Source organism: Chiloscyllium plagiosum, unplaced genomic scaffold, assembly GCF_037043375.1.
Source record: "Chiloscyllium plagiosum isolate Xiang-an unplaced genomic scaffold, Cpla_swu_hap1 HiC_scaffold_23, whole genome shotgun sequence".
Classification (NCBI taxonomy): Eukaryota; Metazoa; Chordata; class Chondrichthyes; order Orectolobiformes; family Hemiscylliidae; genus Chiloscyllium; species Chiloscyllium plagiosum.
Genome location: NW_028270161.1, coordinates 40,670,430 through 40,686,509, shown reverse-complemented (window position 1 = coordinate 40,686,509; position 16,080 = coordinate 40,670,430). Strand labels below are relative to the sequence as shown.

Below are 16,080 nucleotides of genomic sequence, written 5' to 3'. Positions count from 1 at the left end.
CCAACATTGCAGACCCAAGGCAATGTGGTCGACTTCAATCTGATCTCTGAATTGGCAAAACAAGCCCCTGAATTCGAGGGCAATGAGAGCTAGGCAACAAACGCTGGCCTTACCAACAACATTCAAGAATTGGTTTTTAACAAGTGTGATCACAATCATACTAAATCCTCATATGGGCGAGGTTAAATCATGACTGCTATAACAACTTTATATCTGCAGTACTGTCACTGAAAGACTAGTTACCTAAGAAAGTAAGTGTTCCTCTCAGGTGACGAGTAATGCAGGCGACTTATGGAACACCTTAGAAATGGGTTATCCTCAGATTGAGCTCAAAATGCCTCAGTCCTGAGGTTGTGTCTGACAAAGACGAATCTCAAATGTTTGCCTACATTGTCTTCAGCTTTGCCCATGTCTGGTGTTACAAGTTTCAATCATTCTGTACAGCTTATCCAAAAATTTAATTGCCAAACTGTAGACTGACAGGCTGATATTATAAGCAGCACACCCTCCACTCACTGGCAGCTCTTCAGCTCACATATGCAAGGGTACTATAAAAGTTATGGGTAGACCTTGCCAGCACAGTCAATTTTTATGATGTTAAAAATCACACAACACCAGGTTATAGCCCAACAGGTTTAATTGGAAGCACTAGCTTTCAGAGCTCTGCTTCATCATCAGGTAGTTGGCACATAACCTATGACCTGGTGTTGTGTGATTTTTAACTTTGTAACCCCAGTCCAACACCAGCATCTCCAAATCAGTTTTTATGACAACATTGCAAAAGAAGAATTATCTTTTGTTTAATTCTTGAACTCTAAATTGAGTTCTAATGAACTGAAATGAAACTTACAAAAGGAGTTTTAGTCTACAATTCTGAATTCTGTGCTCTAACTCAAAATCAGAAAGATTCAGAAATGCACTTTATTCCAATGTGGTTACAATATACAATGTACCAATTTTTGCCAGTTAGTAAATATAAATGCAATCAAGGAATAGCCAGATAAGTACATAAGGGGAAAAAGGAATTCAAGGATAGGTTGGTTTGGTGAAATGTGGTAAGGTAGATGACAACTGCGAGGATCATAAACACTGGCATGGATTTGTTGGGCTGAATTAATTTACAGTACAGATATAGGTCAATATAATTCTACAATGCTTACATTTTCAGGCAAAGTCGGTATCATTTCCAGATAAGTACAGTATACAATTGATTAAGTTCTTCTTGTTATGCTAATATTCCTAACTCTCAGTTATGGTACAGTATTTTGTACACCAGCTATTACTATAGCTTCTCTAAGTGAAATTGTTAATTGGAGCCAGACTTTGTGCCATGGATTAAACATGTTTAATGCTTTTCTACATTACAACAATGACTACACTTTAAAACTACTACATTGACTCTAACATCTCAAAGTGCTTTACAGCCAAAGTCATCCAGCATAGAAAGAGGCCCTTCGACTCACCACGTTTTTGCCAACCAACAAACACCAAACTACACATTTTAGGTAACTATAGAAAGCATTATTCCTTTTGATGAGTGCTGTGTTCCAGAGGTCAAATGAGACGCTTACCCTATTTTCAATGCCCTTGCAAATAGTTTTTCAAATTACCTTAGCTCGGAAATCTGAAACAAAAACTGCAAGTGCTGGAAATGTTCAACATTTCTGGCAGCACCTGTGAGGAAAGAAACAGTTACCATTTCGAGCCAAATCGGACTCTTCTCCAGAACTGCTAAGTATTTCCACAACAATGTTTTTATTGAATAAGCTCTTAATTATATAGAAAAATTCTAGTATATCAATCTAAATTTGAGCTAAATTATTATAGCATTCAAGATATGAGTATGAGGGTACTGCAAAGTAAAAAATTCAAACTTCATCCAAATTTACTGACATATTGCACTCTTTTTGTAGGTTATTATTTCATTACCTTTAAGCATTTTCAATTATTAAATCTTTAATTCAGTAACATTTCCTGAAACAGGAATGCAAATTATGTTTAAGGTTTAAAATTGGAAAGAAAATTGGATACATACCCATGCTACGGTTGCTAAGGTACTGCCGAATATTAACATTTCCGAGTTGCTTTGGTATGACTTGGTTTACTTGGAGACACACTGCTGTATCCTCACCCTTCACGTCAATCGCACAATTAATACCAAACAAATTGAAGATCATCACCGACACCTGTCAAAAAAAAGTGTTCTGTTGTAAAGCTTAGAACAATCCCCACAACCTCTTACTGGCATTCAAAATACTAGTTAAACCTTTTGACCATTGCAGTGTGAGTGGACATGCAGCTGAATGTGTGTTAACAATGCAATTGCAGTTTATGAAGTTTACTGAAGCAAAGTGATACTTTCAATGTATGAGAGGCTCATTCTCCTAAACTGTTTCTGTTTAAAAAGTGCACTCCTCAAATGGGCTAAAATACCTCAATAATACAAAAGCAAAAACTGTGGATGCAAGAGATCTGAAAGAAAAGCAAAGTGTTTGAGATACTCCACTGTTATGATGGAGAAACAAAGTAAATGATTCAAGTCCAATATGACTCTCTTTTGGAACTGAATAAGGACTGGAAAATGATATTATTAATGCTGTTAACAAAGGGGGAGAGGAGTGAGTGAAATAGAGGGGGAGGGTGAAAGACAAAGTGAGTACTGATGGCAAGTGTGATTTGTTGAAAACAGATTGCTTATTTCTTCTCAGCAAAACCAAAGAAGACAGTGGGTTTGTGTGCGCACGTGCGAATGTAACCCAAACAGGGAGTGTCCATGTTCTGAAGTTGTTGAACTCCCTGTTTTATCTCCGCTATCATTCTAATTATATGATTCTAATTTGATTTGCTTTACAGTGAAAAATAATGAAAGGCAATTCTCACAAGTCACCAGTTGAGAAACGTTCAGTTAAAATAAAGTCCAAACAATTGAATCTATTCAAATCAGTATTTGGAACTTGTTAAATTAGCAACAACTCTGCTTGGTACCTCCGAAATATTTTAATTAGTCGAGTGGCTTAAGCTTCATATCTTGATAATTGGAAAGAACATTAATAAAAACTAAAAATAGAATCAGCCAGTGTATACTTATAAATGCAGTTGTGGGCAGTGAAATTGCTGCATCAATGACCTGGTTTAGACCACCTGCACAAATTCTTGACTGAAGAAAATGTGGAGGAGGAAACATTGGACAATTTAGCTCAATCAGTGAGAGACAACTACAAGACCCACATGCACAGAGATTTTATCAAGGGCTATTCTAATTTTACTCCAATTTTGCATATGGCTTAGAATAAAATATGCATTGTTTTGAAACTATGGAAAAAAATCAAAACAACAATACTTTAAAAGTGTGGAGGAGAGCAGGTACCAAATGGGAGGTGAATAAAGAAGCAGTGAACCTGCATAGCTGATTGACCAAGCAGTCAATTTTCAGGGCTGACTGCCTGTGCAGATAATGGATTTCAGTCTAAGAAAAATAAACAGTGAAATTCACAGCTGACCTTGGAGAAATCTTAGCAACTGTGCTGTTCCCCAGCTCTGAGCAGCTGAAATGTTTTAAAAAGATTTTTTTTACAAATCTACAATAGTGAGCAGGGTGCTTTTTTTTTGTTATTTTAAAAATATTTTATTGAGAGCTGTCTCTAGATTAAACTTCTTTCAAAAAATATAAAACATACCTATCAATTTATCCTGGAGCAGTGAGTCTGTGCTATTTTGCAGATTGTTAAGGTGCAAAGACGGTGATGTGGGAAATTAGGTAAGATTTCAATGTTACTGACAATTATGTCTGTAGGAAGTATGTTTGGTTGCAAATCCTTTCGCACTACATGGATATGGTGGAGCGGCAGTTATTGGAAATGAGGACCTTACAAAAGTGGGTGTTATGGACAGCAGTTTCAGGAAGATTGAAATACCGTAGAGACAGCCTCATAGATGGATTTACCCCTGGGAAAGGTAGGAGAAGTGGGCAGGTAGTGCAGGAATCTCTTGTGCTATTCCCATCTCAAATAATTATGCTGCTTGGAAAGTGTAGGGAGAAATGGACTCTCAGGGAAATGTAGCACTGACAGCCAAGTTTCCGATACTGAGGAAGGATTAATACCCGAAACATTGACTGCTCCACCTCCTGATGCTGCCTGGCTTGCTGTATTCTTCCAGCCTCCTGTTTGTCTTTCTGGAACTGAGACTTGCTCTACTCTAACCAGGGCTATGTCAGGTTCCAAGCAATTGGGGACTCTCTCGTCAGAAGGGGATACAGACGTTTCTGTGGCCTGCAATGAAATATCAAAATGGTGTATTGCCTCCCGCATACTAGGGTTAAGCAGGTTTCAGAGAGGGTGCAGAATATTCTAAAAGGGAAGAGTAACCAGCAGGAGGTCACTGTACATATTAAAACCAATTACGTGGGAAGAGAAAAGGACGAGGTTCTGAGGAGTCAAAACAGGAAATTAGACAGGAAATTAAAAAATAGGGCCTTGAGGGTAGTAATATTGGCATTGCTACTGATGCCACATGATAGTGACAGCAGGGAAGAAGAATACACGTTTTTGGATCATTTGAATCTCTTCTGGGGTAGAAGTGACCCTCTTTTGGAAGGGGATTTACATACTGGCAGGGAAATTTGCTACAACTGCTCGTTAAGATTTGGCCGGTGGGGTTTGGAAGAATCTGGACAGGAACACCCAGAATGACAGTGAGAAGGGAGATCAGTCTGAGGCTGGTGCTATTGGGAAAAGGTGCAAGTCAAACCATCAAGACAGGCAGGAGCAAAGCAAAAACCAATATAGGACTGACAAATTAGACTGCATTTATTTCAATGCAAGAGGTCTGACAGGTAAGGCAGTTGAACTCAGGGCATGGTTGGGAACATGGGACTAGGATATATATATAGCTTTTACAGAGACATGGCTCAGGGTAGGACAGGACTGGCAGCTTAATATTCAAGGGTATAGATATTTTAGGAAGGATAGAAAGGAGGACAAGGGAGGGGGAAATGGCATTTTTGATTCGGGATAATATTATGGTTGCACTGAGGGAGGATATTATGGGGAGTACGCCAAGTGAAAATATTTGGATGAACTGAGCAAGAAGAAAGAGATGATCACCCTAAAGGGATTGTACTATAGACCCTCCCAGTAATCAACAAGAAATTGAGAAGCAAATTTGCAAGGAGCTCTCAGTTATCTATAAGAATAATAGGATGGTAATGATAGGAGATTTTAATTTTCCAAACAGAGGACTACCACAGTGCAAGGACTATTTTATAAATGGTGAGAAAATTCATAAAGCCAAAGTACAAAGGGATCTTGGAGTGCTCGTACAAGATTCTCTAAAGGTTGATTTGCAGGTTGAGTCCGTGGTTATGGAAACAAATGTAATGTTGTCATTTATTTCAAGAGGGTTGCAATGTAAAAGTGGTGAGGTGCTACTAAGACTTTATAAAGCTCTGGTTAGGCCCCATTTAGAATACTGTGTCCAGTTTTGGGCCCCACACCTCAGGAAGGATATACTGGCACTGGAGCGTGTCCAGCGGAGATTCACATGGATGATCCCTGGAATGGTAGGCCTAACATATGATGAATGGCTGAGGTTCCTGGGATTGTATTCATTAGATTTCAGAAGATTGAGGGGAGATCTAATAGAAACTTACAAGATAAAGCATGGCTTAGAAAGGGTGGACGATGGGAAATTGTTTCCCATACTAGGACTCATGAGCACAGCCTTAGAATTAGAGAGGGTCAATTTAGAATGGAAATGAGGAGACATTTCTTCAGCCAGAGAGTGGTGGGCCTGGGGAATTCACTGCCACGGAGCGCAGCGGAGGTCAGGATGTTAAATGTCTTCAAGGCAGAGATTGATAAATTCTTAAGCTTACAAGGAATTAAGGAATACGGGGAGAGTGCAGTTAAGTGACATTGAAATGCCCATCAGCCATGATTGAATGGCGGAGTGCGATGAGCTAAATAGCCTTACTTCCACTACTATTACTTATGGTTTTATGGTCTTAAGGGCTTGGATGGAAAGGAATTTGTTAAGTGTGTACAACAGAATTTTCTTACACAGTATGCAGACGTACCTACAAGAGGAGCAAAACTTAACCTTCTCTTGGGAAATGAAACAGGGCAAGTGACTGAGGTGTCAGTGAGGTAGCATTTTGGGGTCAGTGATCATAATTGCATTAGTTTTAAAATATGTCTTGTATAAAAGTTAATGATTTATTTTGGAGAAAAGCCAATTTGGATGGCATTCTGCAAGAACTTTCAAAAGTTGATTGGGGGTGGTTATTCACAATAAAGGGACTGCAACAAAATGGTAAGCCTTCAAAAATGAGCTAGTGAGAGTCCAGAGATAGTATGTTCCTGTTAGGGTGAAGGGCTAGGCTGCTAGGTGTAGGGAATCCTGGATGACTTGGGAAATTGAAGCTCCGATCAAGAAAAACGTGGAAACATAAGTCAGGTATGGACAGCAGGAATTGAGTGAATCCCTAGAGGAGTATAAAGGCAGTAGGAGCATACTTATGAGAGAAATCAGGAGGGCGAAAAGGGGACATGGGATAGCTTTGGCAAATAGGGGTAAACAGAATCCAAAGGGATTCGACAAATATATTAAGGACAAAAGAATAAGTAGGGATAGAATAGGGCTTCTCAAAGATCAGCAAGGCAGCCTGTATGTGGAATTGCAGGAGATGGTTGACACTGAACGAGCACTTTGCATCAGTGTTTACTGTAAAGGAGTATATGGAAGCTGAAGAACTTGGGGAAATAAATCGTGATACCTTGAAAAGTGTCCATATTACAGAGGTGGTGATGCTGGACCTCTCAAAATGCATAAAGGTGATAAATCCCCAGGACCTGAGAACTTTGTGGAAAGAGATTGCTATGCCCCTGTGAGATATTTGTATCATTAAGAGTCATGTGTGAGGTGCTGGAAGACGGCAGGTTAGCTAACATGGTGCCATTATTTAAGAAAGGTGGTAAGGAAAAGCCAGGGAACTATAGATAGGTGAGCTGATCATCATTGTTGGGCAACTTGTTGGAGGGAATTCCGAGGGACAGAGTTTACATGTATTTGAAAAGGCAAGGATTGATTGGGGATAGTCAATATGATTTTGTGTGAGAGAAATAGTGTCTCACTAACTTGGTTTTGAAGAAGTGACAAAGGTGATTATGAAGCAGAGCAGTGGATATCCTCTATATGGATTTCAGCAAGGCATTAGAGAAGGTTCCACATGGTAGACTGGTTAACAAGGTTAGATCACATGGTAGATAAGGAGAACTAGCCATTTGGATACAAAATTGACTTCAAAGTAGGAGACAGAGGCTGGTGGTGGAGGGCTAACTTTCAGACTGGAAGTCTATGATCAGTGGTGTACCACAAGGAATGGTGCTGGGTTCACTGCTTTTGTCACTTATATAAATGCTTTGGATGTGAATATAGGAGAAATGGTAAGCAAGTTTGCAGATGACACCAAAATTGGTGGTGTAGTGGATAACGAAGGAGATTATCAGATGGGCCGAGTAGTGGCAGATAGAGTTTAATTGAGATAAATGTGAGGTGCTGCATTTTAGTAATAGCAAAACTTATACACTTAATGATAAGGTTCTGGGGAGTGTTGTTGAACGAAGAGACCTTGGAGTGCAGGTTCATCGTTCTTTGAAAGTGGAGTTGCAGGTAGACAGGATAGCGAAGACGACATTTGGAATGCATGCCTCTATTTACATTGATATTAGGAGTTGGGAAGTTGTTGCTGTACAGACATTGGTGACACTACTTTTGGAATACTGCATTCAATTCTGGTCTCCCTCCTATAGGAAAGCTGTGAAACTTGAAAGGGTTCAGAAAAGACTTACAAGGATGTTGCCATGGTTGGAGGGTTTATACTACAGTAAGAGGCTGAATAGGCTGGGCTATTTTTGTTGGAGCGTCAGAGGCTGAGGGGGTAACCTTATAGAAGTTTATAAAATCATGAGGGGCATGGCTGAATAGGCAAGGTCTTTTCCCCAGGGTAGGGGAGACTAAAATTAGAGTGCATTGGTTTAAGGTTAGAGTGGAAAGATTTTAAAGAGACCCAAGGTGCAATTTTTAATGGTGGAGGCTAGTACAATTACAACATCTAAAAAGCATTTGGATGGGTATATGAAGAGCTGGAAATGTGTTGCTGGAAAAGCGCAGCAGGTCAGGCAGCATCCAGGGAACAGGAGAATCGACGTTTCGGGCATAAGCCCTTCTTCAGGCTTATGCCCGAAACGTCGATTCTCCTGTTCCCTGGATGCTGCCTGACCTGCTGCGCTTTTCCAGCAACACATTTCCAGCTCTGATCTCCAGCATCTGCAGACCTCACTTTCTCCTCATGGGTATATGAAGAGGCAGGTTTTAGAGGGACATGGGCCAAATGCTGGCAAATGAGACTAGATTAATTTAAGATATCTGGTCAGCATGGACAAGTTGGACCAAAGAGTCTGTTTCCATGTTGTGCATCTCTATGACTCTAAATGGATAGATAGGGCAAGCAGAAAAAGACAAACCCTGGAAAAAAAATGAAGAGGAGAAACAAGTTATTGAATAGAAAACCACACAAAGTAATTCAAAAAGAAATGCAAGATGGCAGGACAGACCAGTGGAAGATTTACTTGGATATCCACAAATTAAAGAACATAGCTTTCCTTCATCTTTCTGCAGATTTTGGCTTGCTCTTAGCTGTACCTGAAATCCCAACATTTAACTGTTAATAAAATTCTCTACACAAAAATGCTACAAAATACTTAAGTTTACCAAATCTCCAGGAGACTCTTCCACACTTTGAGATGCAGCGCTGCAGACATCTGGTGACATTCTTCCACAATCCTCAGACCCAAATGCACCATTAGCACTCTCTGCTGGACTCTGATCAATAGAAGCTTCTTTAAGACTAATGACTGAAGCATCATCGATGCAAGCAGCTGCGAAGATAAGCATAGTCTTTGTTTCAATTGATCTGAATAAAATATGTCTAAGCAGATTTACACAGGTAAATTTTAACACCCAAAAAGAAACTGATGGCAATTCTAGATATATGTAAACATTAATTCTCCACAAATTTTTCGTATTACAAAGACAGGAAACTGACCCATATAAAAAATCCTATTCATGACATCTTCTATAATGCCCGCTGTGCTTGTTTTATACAAATAAGCAAACTGCACAAAATAATTTACCTTCATTTTTCAAAACTGCTTGGTTATCTAATGGAAGTAGCTAAAGAAACTAGATGACACTTGGGAGTGATCAGTAAATCAAACAACATAAAGAAATGTGAGAATAAAAGTCAGTTACATTAGGCAGCAAGATCAGATTGCTCTTTTGAATGGCACAGATTTGTCTGCAGATTACCTATAGTATTATCCACAGTGATCCTGTGGCTTTATAATAATAACAGGGTATTATGACATATTATCAGAAACTCTTGACTTATTAGCAATGGGCGACCCAGGTAGCAAAAGATTGCCTGAAGTTTAACAGTAATGGAACAGAGTTTGGATCAGGCAGGATTGAGAGAAATTGTTGTGGGAGTTCTAGCAATGAAAATACTCAAATTCAATGTCACTGAGATTTTGCAACAAATGCAGAAAGTTGTTACAAGATCCAGATAGAATGAGGACAGTCCTAGTACAGTGACCCCTGATAATACAGTCCAGAGATTTATTGCATTATGGAGGGGATTCAATGTCTTGGGATCTGGTTTTGAAGTGTAACATATGATGAGAAGTACAGTTGCACTGAGGAGATTCTGAGATATGTCATTAATATAGGGAGATAAGATTTTGTGGTGAGAAAGTGAGGACTGCAGATGCTAGAGATCAGAGTCAAAGAGTGTGGTGCTGGAAAAGCACAGCCGGTCAGGCAGCATCCTAGGAGAAGAAGAATGAGCCTCATTCCTGATGAAGGGCTTATGCCCGAAACGTCGACTCTCCTTCTCCTCAGATGCTGCTTGACTGGCTGTGCTTTTCCGCACCACAGTCTTCGAATAAGATTTTGTTACCTTGTTGGGAAAGAGTGTCGAGAAGGCCAAAGAGAACGGTGCCAACCTAAGCTCTCAATCTCCACTCAAAATGAGTTTCCATCATCACCAGCTCATCTGAGGTCCTTCTGCATATTCAGTGAACCTCCTTGTGAACCAACCAACACCGACCTCTTTCTGAACTGTTCATAACTAAATTTGTTTTGAAGCAGAGAAAAAACAAAGTTCTCTGTTCCTGAAAATCAGTTGGATGCAAAATCAAATGTTGGATGCTTCCTGAAATTCTCCCTGACTGAGCAGAAACACGAGAATTAAACAGTTAACAAGCACAAATTTCCATAAACAAAGATAACCACCGAAAGAATTGGGTTTTCAGGTTGATGAAAATAAGGCAGAAGTGGAATGATTCAGATTGCGATCTCCTTTGTGGTGGACCTGATGCACATTCGCCGATGGTGGCTAAAAGGCAGGACCATGCACAACAGACCAAAGTCAGAGGAACAGATGGAATAGAGGTTACTTAGATAGGTTGGAACAAGGCAAAAAAGGGATTTAAACACAAGGGTGTGATTTTTTTCCATCCAAGATCATGACAAGTAGGGGCCACCCTAAGCAAACACAGGGTGATGATTGACGGGTGATGACAGAGGGGGACAAGCCACGAGAAAAACAAAGGCAGCAAATTTCAGATTTTCAATTCAGTCCTAGAAATAGCTGACAGCAAAAGTCAATAATTACATCCTTACAAAGATAAAAATATCCCTCTCACAGCTTGACCTGCTTGCAAACTTTTACATGGTTGACCACATCATCATCCAGCAGAGTTGACCTGCATGCCTCTACTTACCTTATCATAGCCAGAAAATTACCTGTAGTGGGTTGTTTTAAACATCCTACTCATTTATTATAGTGCCTGAAATAACCCCAAAGAGGCTGATATCCTGTCACCAAGTCACCCTTTATTTACATGTGGAGAGGTTTTGATACTGATCCAGCTCCCTCCTAGCCAACTCTAAGTGAACAGAATCTCTAACACTCCTGTTTAGGTCAGCCAGCAGGGCTCCTTGATTGGACCAGATTAATACATTTCTTAAAATCCGCTTGGCTGACCTCATTACAATCACCTCAATGCTCTTAAGAATTTTAGACTCTTCCTATTTCTTATTGACGTGCTGCCTTCAACAGCGTTATCCAAAATAATGCCAACTTTTATATGTGCACAGTTACTCAATTCAAACTCACCATTACCTCTCAGAACTCTTCCATTGTCAGAGTCATAAAACTGCTTGCCTAACATCTAATGTTAGGTGAGAATTTTTCTTGAATTAAACATTAAAAATACAAATCATTAGACAATAGACAATAGGTGCAGGAGGAGGCCATTCAGCCCTTCGAGCCTGCACCGCCATTCAATATAATCATGGCTGATCATTCCTAATCAGTATCCTCTTCCTGCCTTATCTCCATAACCCTTGATTCCACTATCTTTGAGAGCTCTATCCAACTCCTTCTTAAATGAATCCAGAGAGTGGGCCTCCACTGCCCTCTGGGGCAGAGCATTCCACACAGCCACCACTCTCTGGGTGAAGAAGTTTCTCCTGAGCTCTGTCCTAAATGGTCTACCCCGTATTTTTAAGCTGTGTCCTCTGGTTCGGCACTCACCCATCAGTGGAAATATGTTTCCTACTGCCAGAGTGTCCAATCCTTTCATAATCTTAGACGTCTCAATCAGATCCCCTCTCAATCTTCGAAACTCAAGGGTATACAAGCCCAGTCGCTTCAGTCTTTCAGTGTAAGGTAATCCTGCCATTCCAGGAATTGACCTCGTGAACCTACGCTGCACTCCCTCAATAGCCAGAATTGTCTTTGTTCTTCATTACAAGTTCTGTTCACCAGCCACCAAATCTACCCTTCTCCCTCGCAACTGTCTGGGGCTGAACCAGACTGTATGCAATCTTGATTGGATGTTTGAACTGAAGATGAACTTCGAAGCAGACATCTGTTTCATTACCAAGGCCAATGTTTCAACTTTTTTCTCTGCACCTTGCCTACTGATTTAACATCACAGGCCCTTTATTTTGTGTGGTAACTTCAAGGGGCTAAATTATACTTGTGCCACGCATTAAGTTCTGGGTTGTTGCACAGCCACGCGGTTTAGAAATAAACGTCAACTGAAATCACTATTCCCACGTCTGTATCATCATCCATGCCTCACTTCACTTGCTACTGAATTCATGCCTGCATTATTTGTGTTCTGAACTATTCCAATGCATTCCTGACTCACCTGCCACATACTACTTTCTGTGAACTGAAGATCATCCAAATCTCCACTGCTCGTCTTTATTCACACCAAGTCCTGGTCATCTGCCAGCCCTGTGCTCATTTGATACACTGGCACCTAGTTAAACAATGCCTTCATTTTCAAGTTCTTACCTTTGTATTCAACTCCTCAACGGTCTCAGCCTTTTCTGAGTTATTCTGCACACCTCAAAATCTGGTCTACTGAGCATTAATTGCTCCACCCAAGGTGACTAAACCAAGGTTCAAAGCTCTGGAGTTCCTGCCCCAAAATACTCTGCTTCTCTCCCTTTCTTTCTCCCTTGAAGAAAACCTACCCTTTTACTGAGCTTAACATCGTCTGCCCAAATATTTTCATATACATAGAAAATATTTCTACATATTTTCTACATAGCACATTTTGCCTTGCATTGCTCCTGGAAAGTGCTTTAAAATGTCTTATGTTAAAGGCACTATACAAATATAACTGGCTGCTGTTGAATTGATATATATGGAGAACATAGAACATTGTTGAGGCCAATAGTGTCAGTCAAATCTATAAGTGATAACTGAAAGCCCTGTGGCACAGTGGTAGTATCCCTAACTCTGAGTAAGGAGGTCTGGGTTTGAGTCCCGCCTCATCTCGAGGTTGTCTGAATAGGTTTATTTAAAAAGTCAATAAGTTACAAAGGCATGGATAAGGGTTTCATAGAAGATGGGCTCAGACAAGGGTGCAGGGAGTGATACTCAGAGTTAGCAGTTTCTGTACTGGCTGGAATACTGGGCTGGAGGATGATCATAAGGTTGAATAAGATGGAGATTTGCTAGTAGACTCCAAAGTACAGAGAGCAATCAATGGCTTTGGTATTCCCAAAGTTTGGTTACAAGATTTTGTGAAAAATCCAAACCTGGATGTCAGACAAGCACTCTGAGAACTCAGAGGTAGAGGGATTCAGAGAGATCGGAAAAGAATTCTGAACTTCAACTGTTGCAAAACGTGCTTCCTGAGTTTGCTTGTGAATGGCTTGGCTCTAATTTTAAGATTATAAACCTTTGCTTTCAATTCCCTCACCAGAGAAAAAGCGTCTAACTATCCAATCAAAACCTTTAAACTGTTAGAAAGCTTTGATCAGACAATACATACATTTTATGGACTTGAGGAAATAAAAGGAAAGGTCCTCAGGACTTATGAAAACAGATTAGTCAGAATATCAACAAGATTTAGAGGTTAAATCTTGTTGATATTCTGACAAATCTGTGTTACATCCCCATCAAGATCAATAAATCTTTCCGTTGGGGTGTGTGTGTGTGTGATTGTGTGTGTGTGTGTGTGTGTGTGTGTGTGTGTGTGTGTGTGTCTCTCAAGTGTCATGTGCTCAAAAGGTGCATCAAAACATACCTGAACAGCTTGATTAAAAGTATACATCTTTCCTCAGGTGCAGTGCCAAAAAAAATGAACAAAGTACCTCAAGAATAGATTGTCAACACATTCTAGCAAAAATGAACAAAAACTTTTTATAGGTACATAAAAAGGAAACCATTGCATAAAGTGAATGTGGGTCCATTAAAGGCAGAGTCAGGAAATTTATAATGGGGAACAGGGAAATGACAGAGAAGGTAAATGATTACTTTGTGTCTGTCTTCACCGCAGAGGATACTACAAATCTCCCAGATGTAGAGATCCAAGCAAGCAGGGAGAGTGAGGAGATGAAGGAAATTAACATTCATAAGATGACTGTACCAGACAAATAATAGGGCTGATAAATCTCCAGGACCTCATGGTCCTCATCCTCGAGTATTGAAGGAGGTAGTTATAGAGGTAATCAATGCATTAATGATCAGCTTCCAAAATTTGAGAGTTTCTGGAACACTTGCTGTGGATTTGAAGGCAGCACATGTTGTCTGGTATTTTAGATGGGAACTGGAAATTAATTGAGAGAACTGTCAGTCTTCGATCAGTCATAAGAAAAATCTAGAATCTATTACAAAGGATGGGATAAATGGACACCTAATTGCTAACAGTCTGATGGGGCATAGTCAACATAGATTTGTGAATGGGAAATTGTGTTTGTCAAACTTGTTAAGAGGTTTTTTTTGAAGACGTTACCAAAAAAATTGGTAAAGGAGAGCTAACGATGACACCTAGATTTTCAGAGAGATTTTGATGAAGTCCCCCAAAGGACGCTGGTTAAAAACAGTAAAACATATGGAATAGGAAGTAATGGATTAATGAATGGCTAACAGATAATAAACAGAGAGTAGGAATAAATAGGTTATTCACAAATTGGCAGGCTGTGCTTTTTTGAGTCCTGCAAAGATCAGTACTTGGGTCACAGCTGTTCAAAATGTACATTGATGATATGAAGGTGGGGACCAAATGTAATATTAACTTATTTTGCAAATTATACAAAGCTAAGAAAGAATCTTGCTCCGAGGATGATGTAAAGCTGCTTCAGGAGGATTTGTCAGGCTTAATGAAGGGCATTTGGAACAGAATGTAGAAAAATGCGGATGGTTGGTCTGCACTCAATGGACTGAATGGCCTGCTTCCACAGATTCTGTAATTCTGTGATCAACTTAAATTGGTGGCATAAAGTTGTCTTAATCTGTCTGATAACACCTTTCTTGTGTTAGCTCACATTAAATATAATTCATGTTTTACCTGTGTTAATTAACCAATAGCCAAGCAATGCCTTGATTTCAAAATATACTTCCTTGTTTTTAAACTGATCCATAATCTTGAACCTCTCTATCACTTTACTGCTCTCTGTCCCACAAGCATCTGATATATCTATGCTCTCCCTAAATTCTGGTTTCTTGAGCACCCCTGATTTTAATCGTTCCACTACTGGTTCCCTTGATCTAAAGCCCTGGAATACTCTGAATATCTCATTGTACTCTTCAAAACCTACCCCTGAACTAGCTTACAGTATTCTGACCAATGTGTCATGTGACTAGGTTTAATATTTGGTTTTATGATGCTCCCTTGAGGCACATTGGGCAACTTTGTTATTTAGAGGCACTATATATTGTAGTTGTGTGGTTGATCCCTTATAACATCCTGCTCCTGCACTGCCTCCTGCCTTTCCCAACTTAATGTCAATTATAAACTTGGATAGACAACTCATTCAAACAAGTCACTAGTACATGTTCTGAAAAGAGGAGGCTTCAGTAAGAGATTATCAAGGAGTATAATTTATCAGATTTCAAAGAATCTAACCTATATCCCCCCCAGTCTCTTACCTCCAAAACAATTTCAAGAAAGTCAAAACTTTACTTCTAATTCAGTGTACTATTATCCGATATAAAGGTATACAGTTCACTAATTTTGTAAATAATCCAACAATTGCAGTTCAGCTTTCCATTTAAGAAAGCTAAAACAACTACTTCAACAGGGTTTAGATGATGGGGACATTAATTTATGAAATATTGCACTAATGTCCCAACTAGGAAGCACTGACAGCCAACTGGGCATAATTTACCCAGTTTGCATAAAACAAATACCAAGAGAGAATTTGCTAATAAGCTAAATGCAAATGGGTCATCAAAGTAGCAATATGACTTGAAACAGGCAGGTTAAAGCCTCATTTTTATATTTCGTGGTGATACGTAGATTACACAAGACAGCACTAGGTCACATAGCAGAACAACATTGTATGAATGATTCCCTTTTGTGCTAATAACACTATTAATCGATATTGTGGCAATTAAATGTTGCTTCAATCATCTGGAAGATTCTGATCTGACTGTCCATCTTTGAACAAAGATGTCATCAACCAGTTTAAGTAGATTAGAATGCCCAGTAG

At 39.6% G+C, this 16,080-nt stretch overlaps 1 protein-coding gene across 5 annotated transcripts in view; it reads right to left on the bottom strand.

The window, feature by feature from the left end:
• The window catches only part of bltp3b (bridge-like lipid transfer protein family member 3B), a 148,895-nt gene that overhangs the window by 26,489 nt on the left and 106,326 nt on the right, over positions 1 to 16,080 (bottom strand). For 2 of the 5 annotated variants that reach the window (XM_087999554.1, XM_087999555.1), the window contains exons 17-19: positions 8,773 to 8,939; positions 2,036 to 2,186; positions 1,611 to 1,674 (exon numbers count right to left, since the gene is read on the bottom strand). In XM_087999554.1, the coding sequence (XP_087855680.1) occupies positions 1,611 to 1,674; positions 2,036 to 2,186; positions 8,773 to 8,939 (382 nt within the window). Of the gene's footprint in view, positions 1 to 907; positions 1,675 to 2,035; positions 2,187 to 8,772; positions 8,940 to 16,080 lie in introns of those variants that run through there. The other 3 variants (XM_043713651.2, XM_043713653.2, XM_043713654.2) reach the window with 2 other exon arrangements.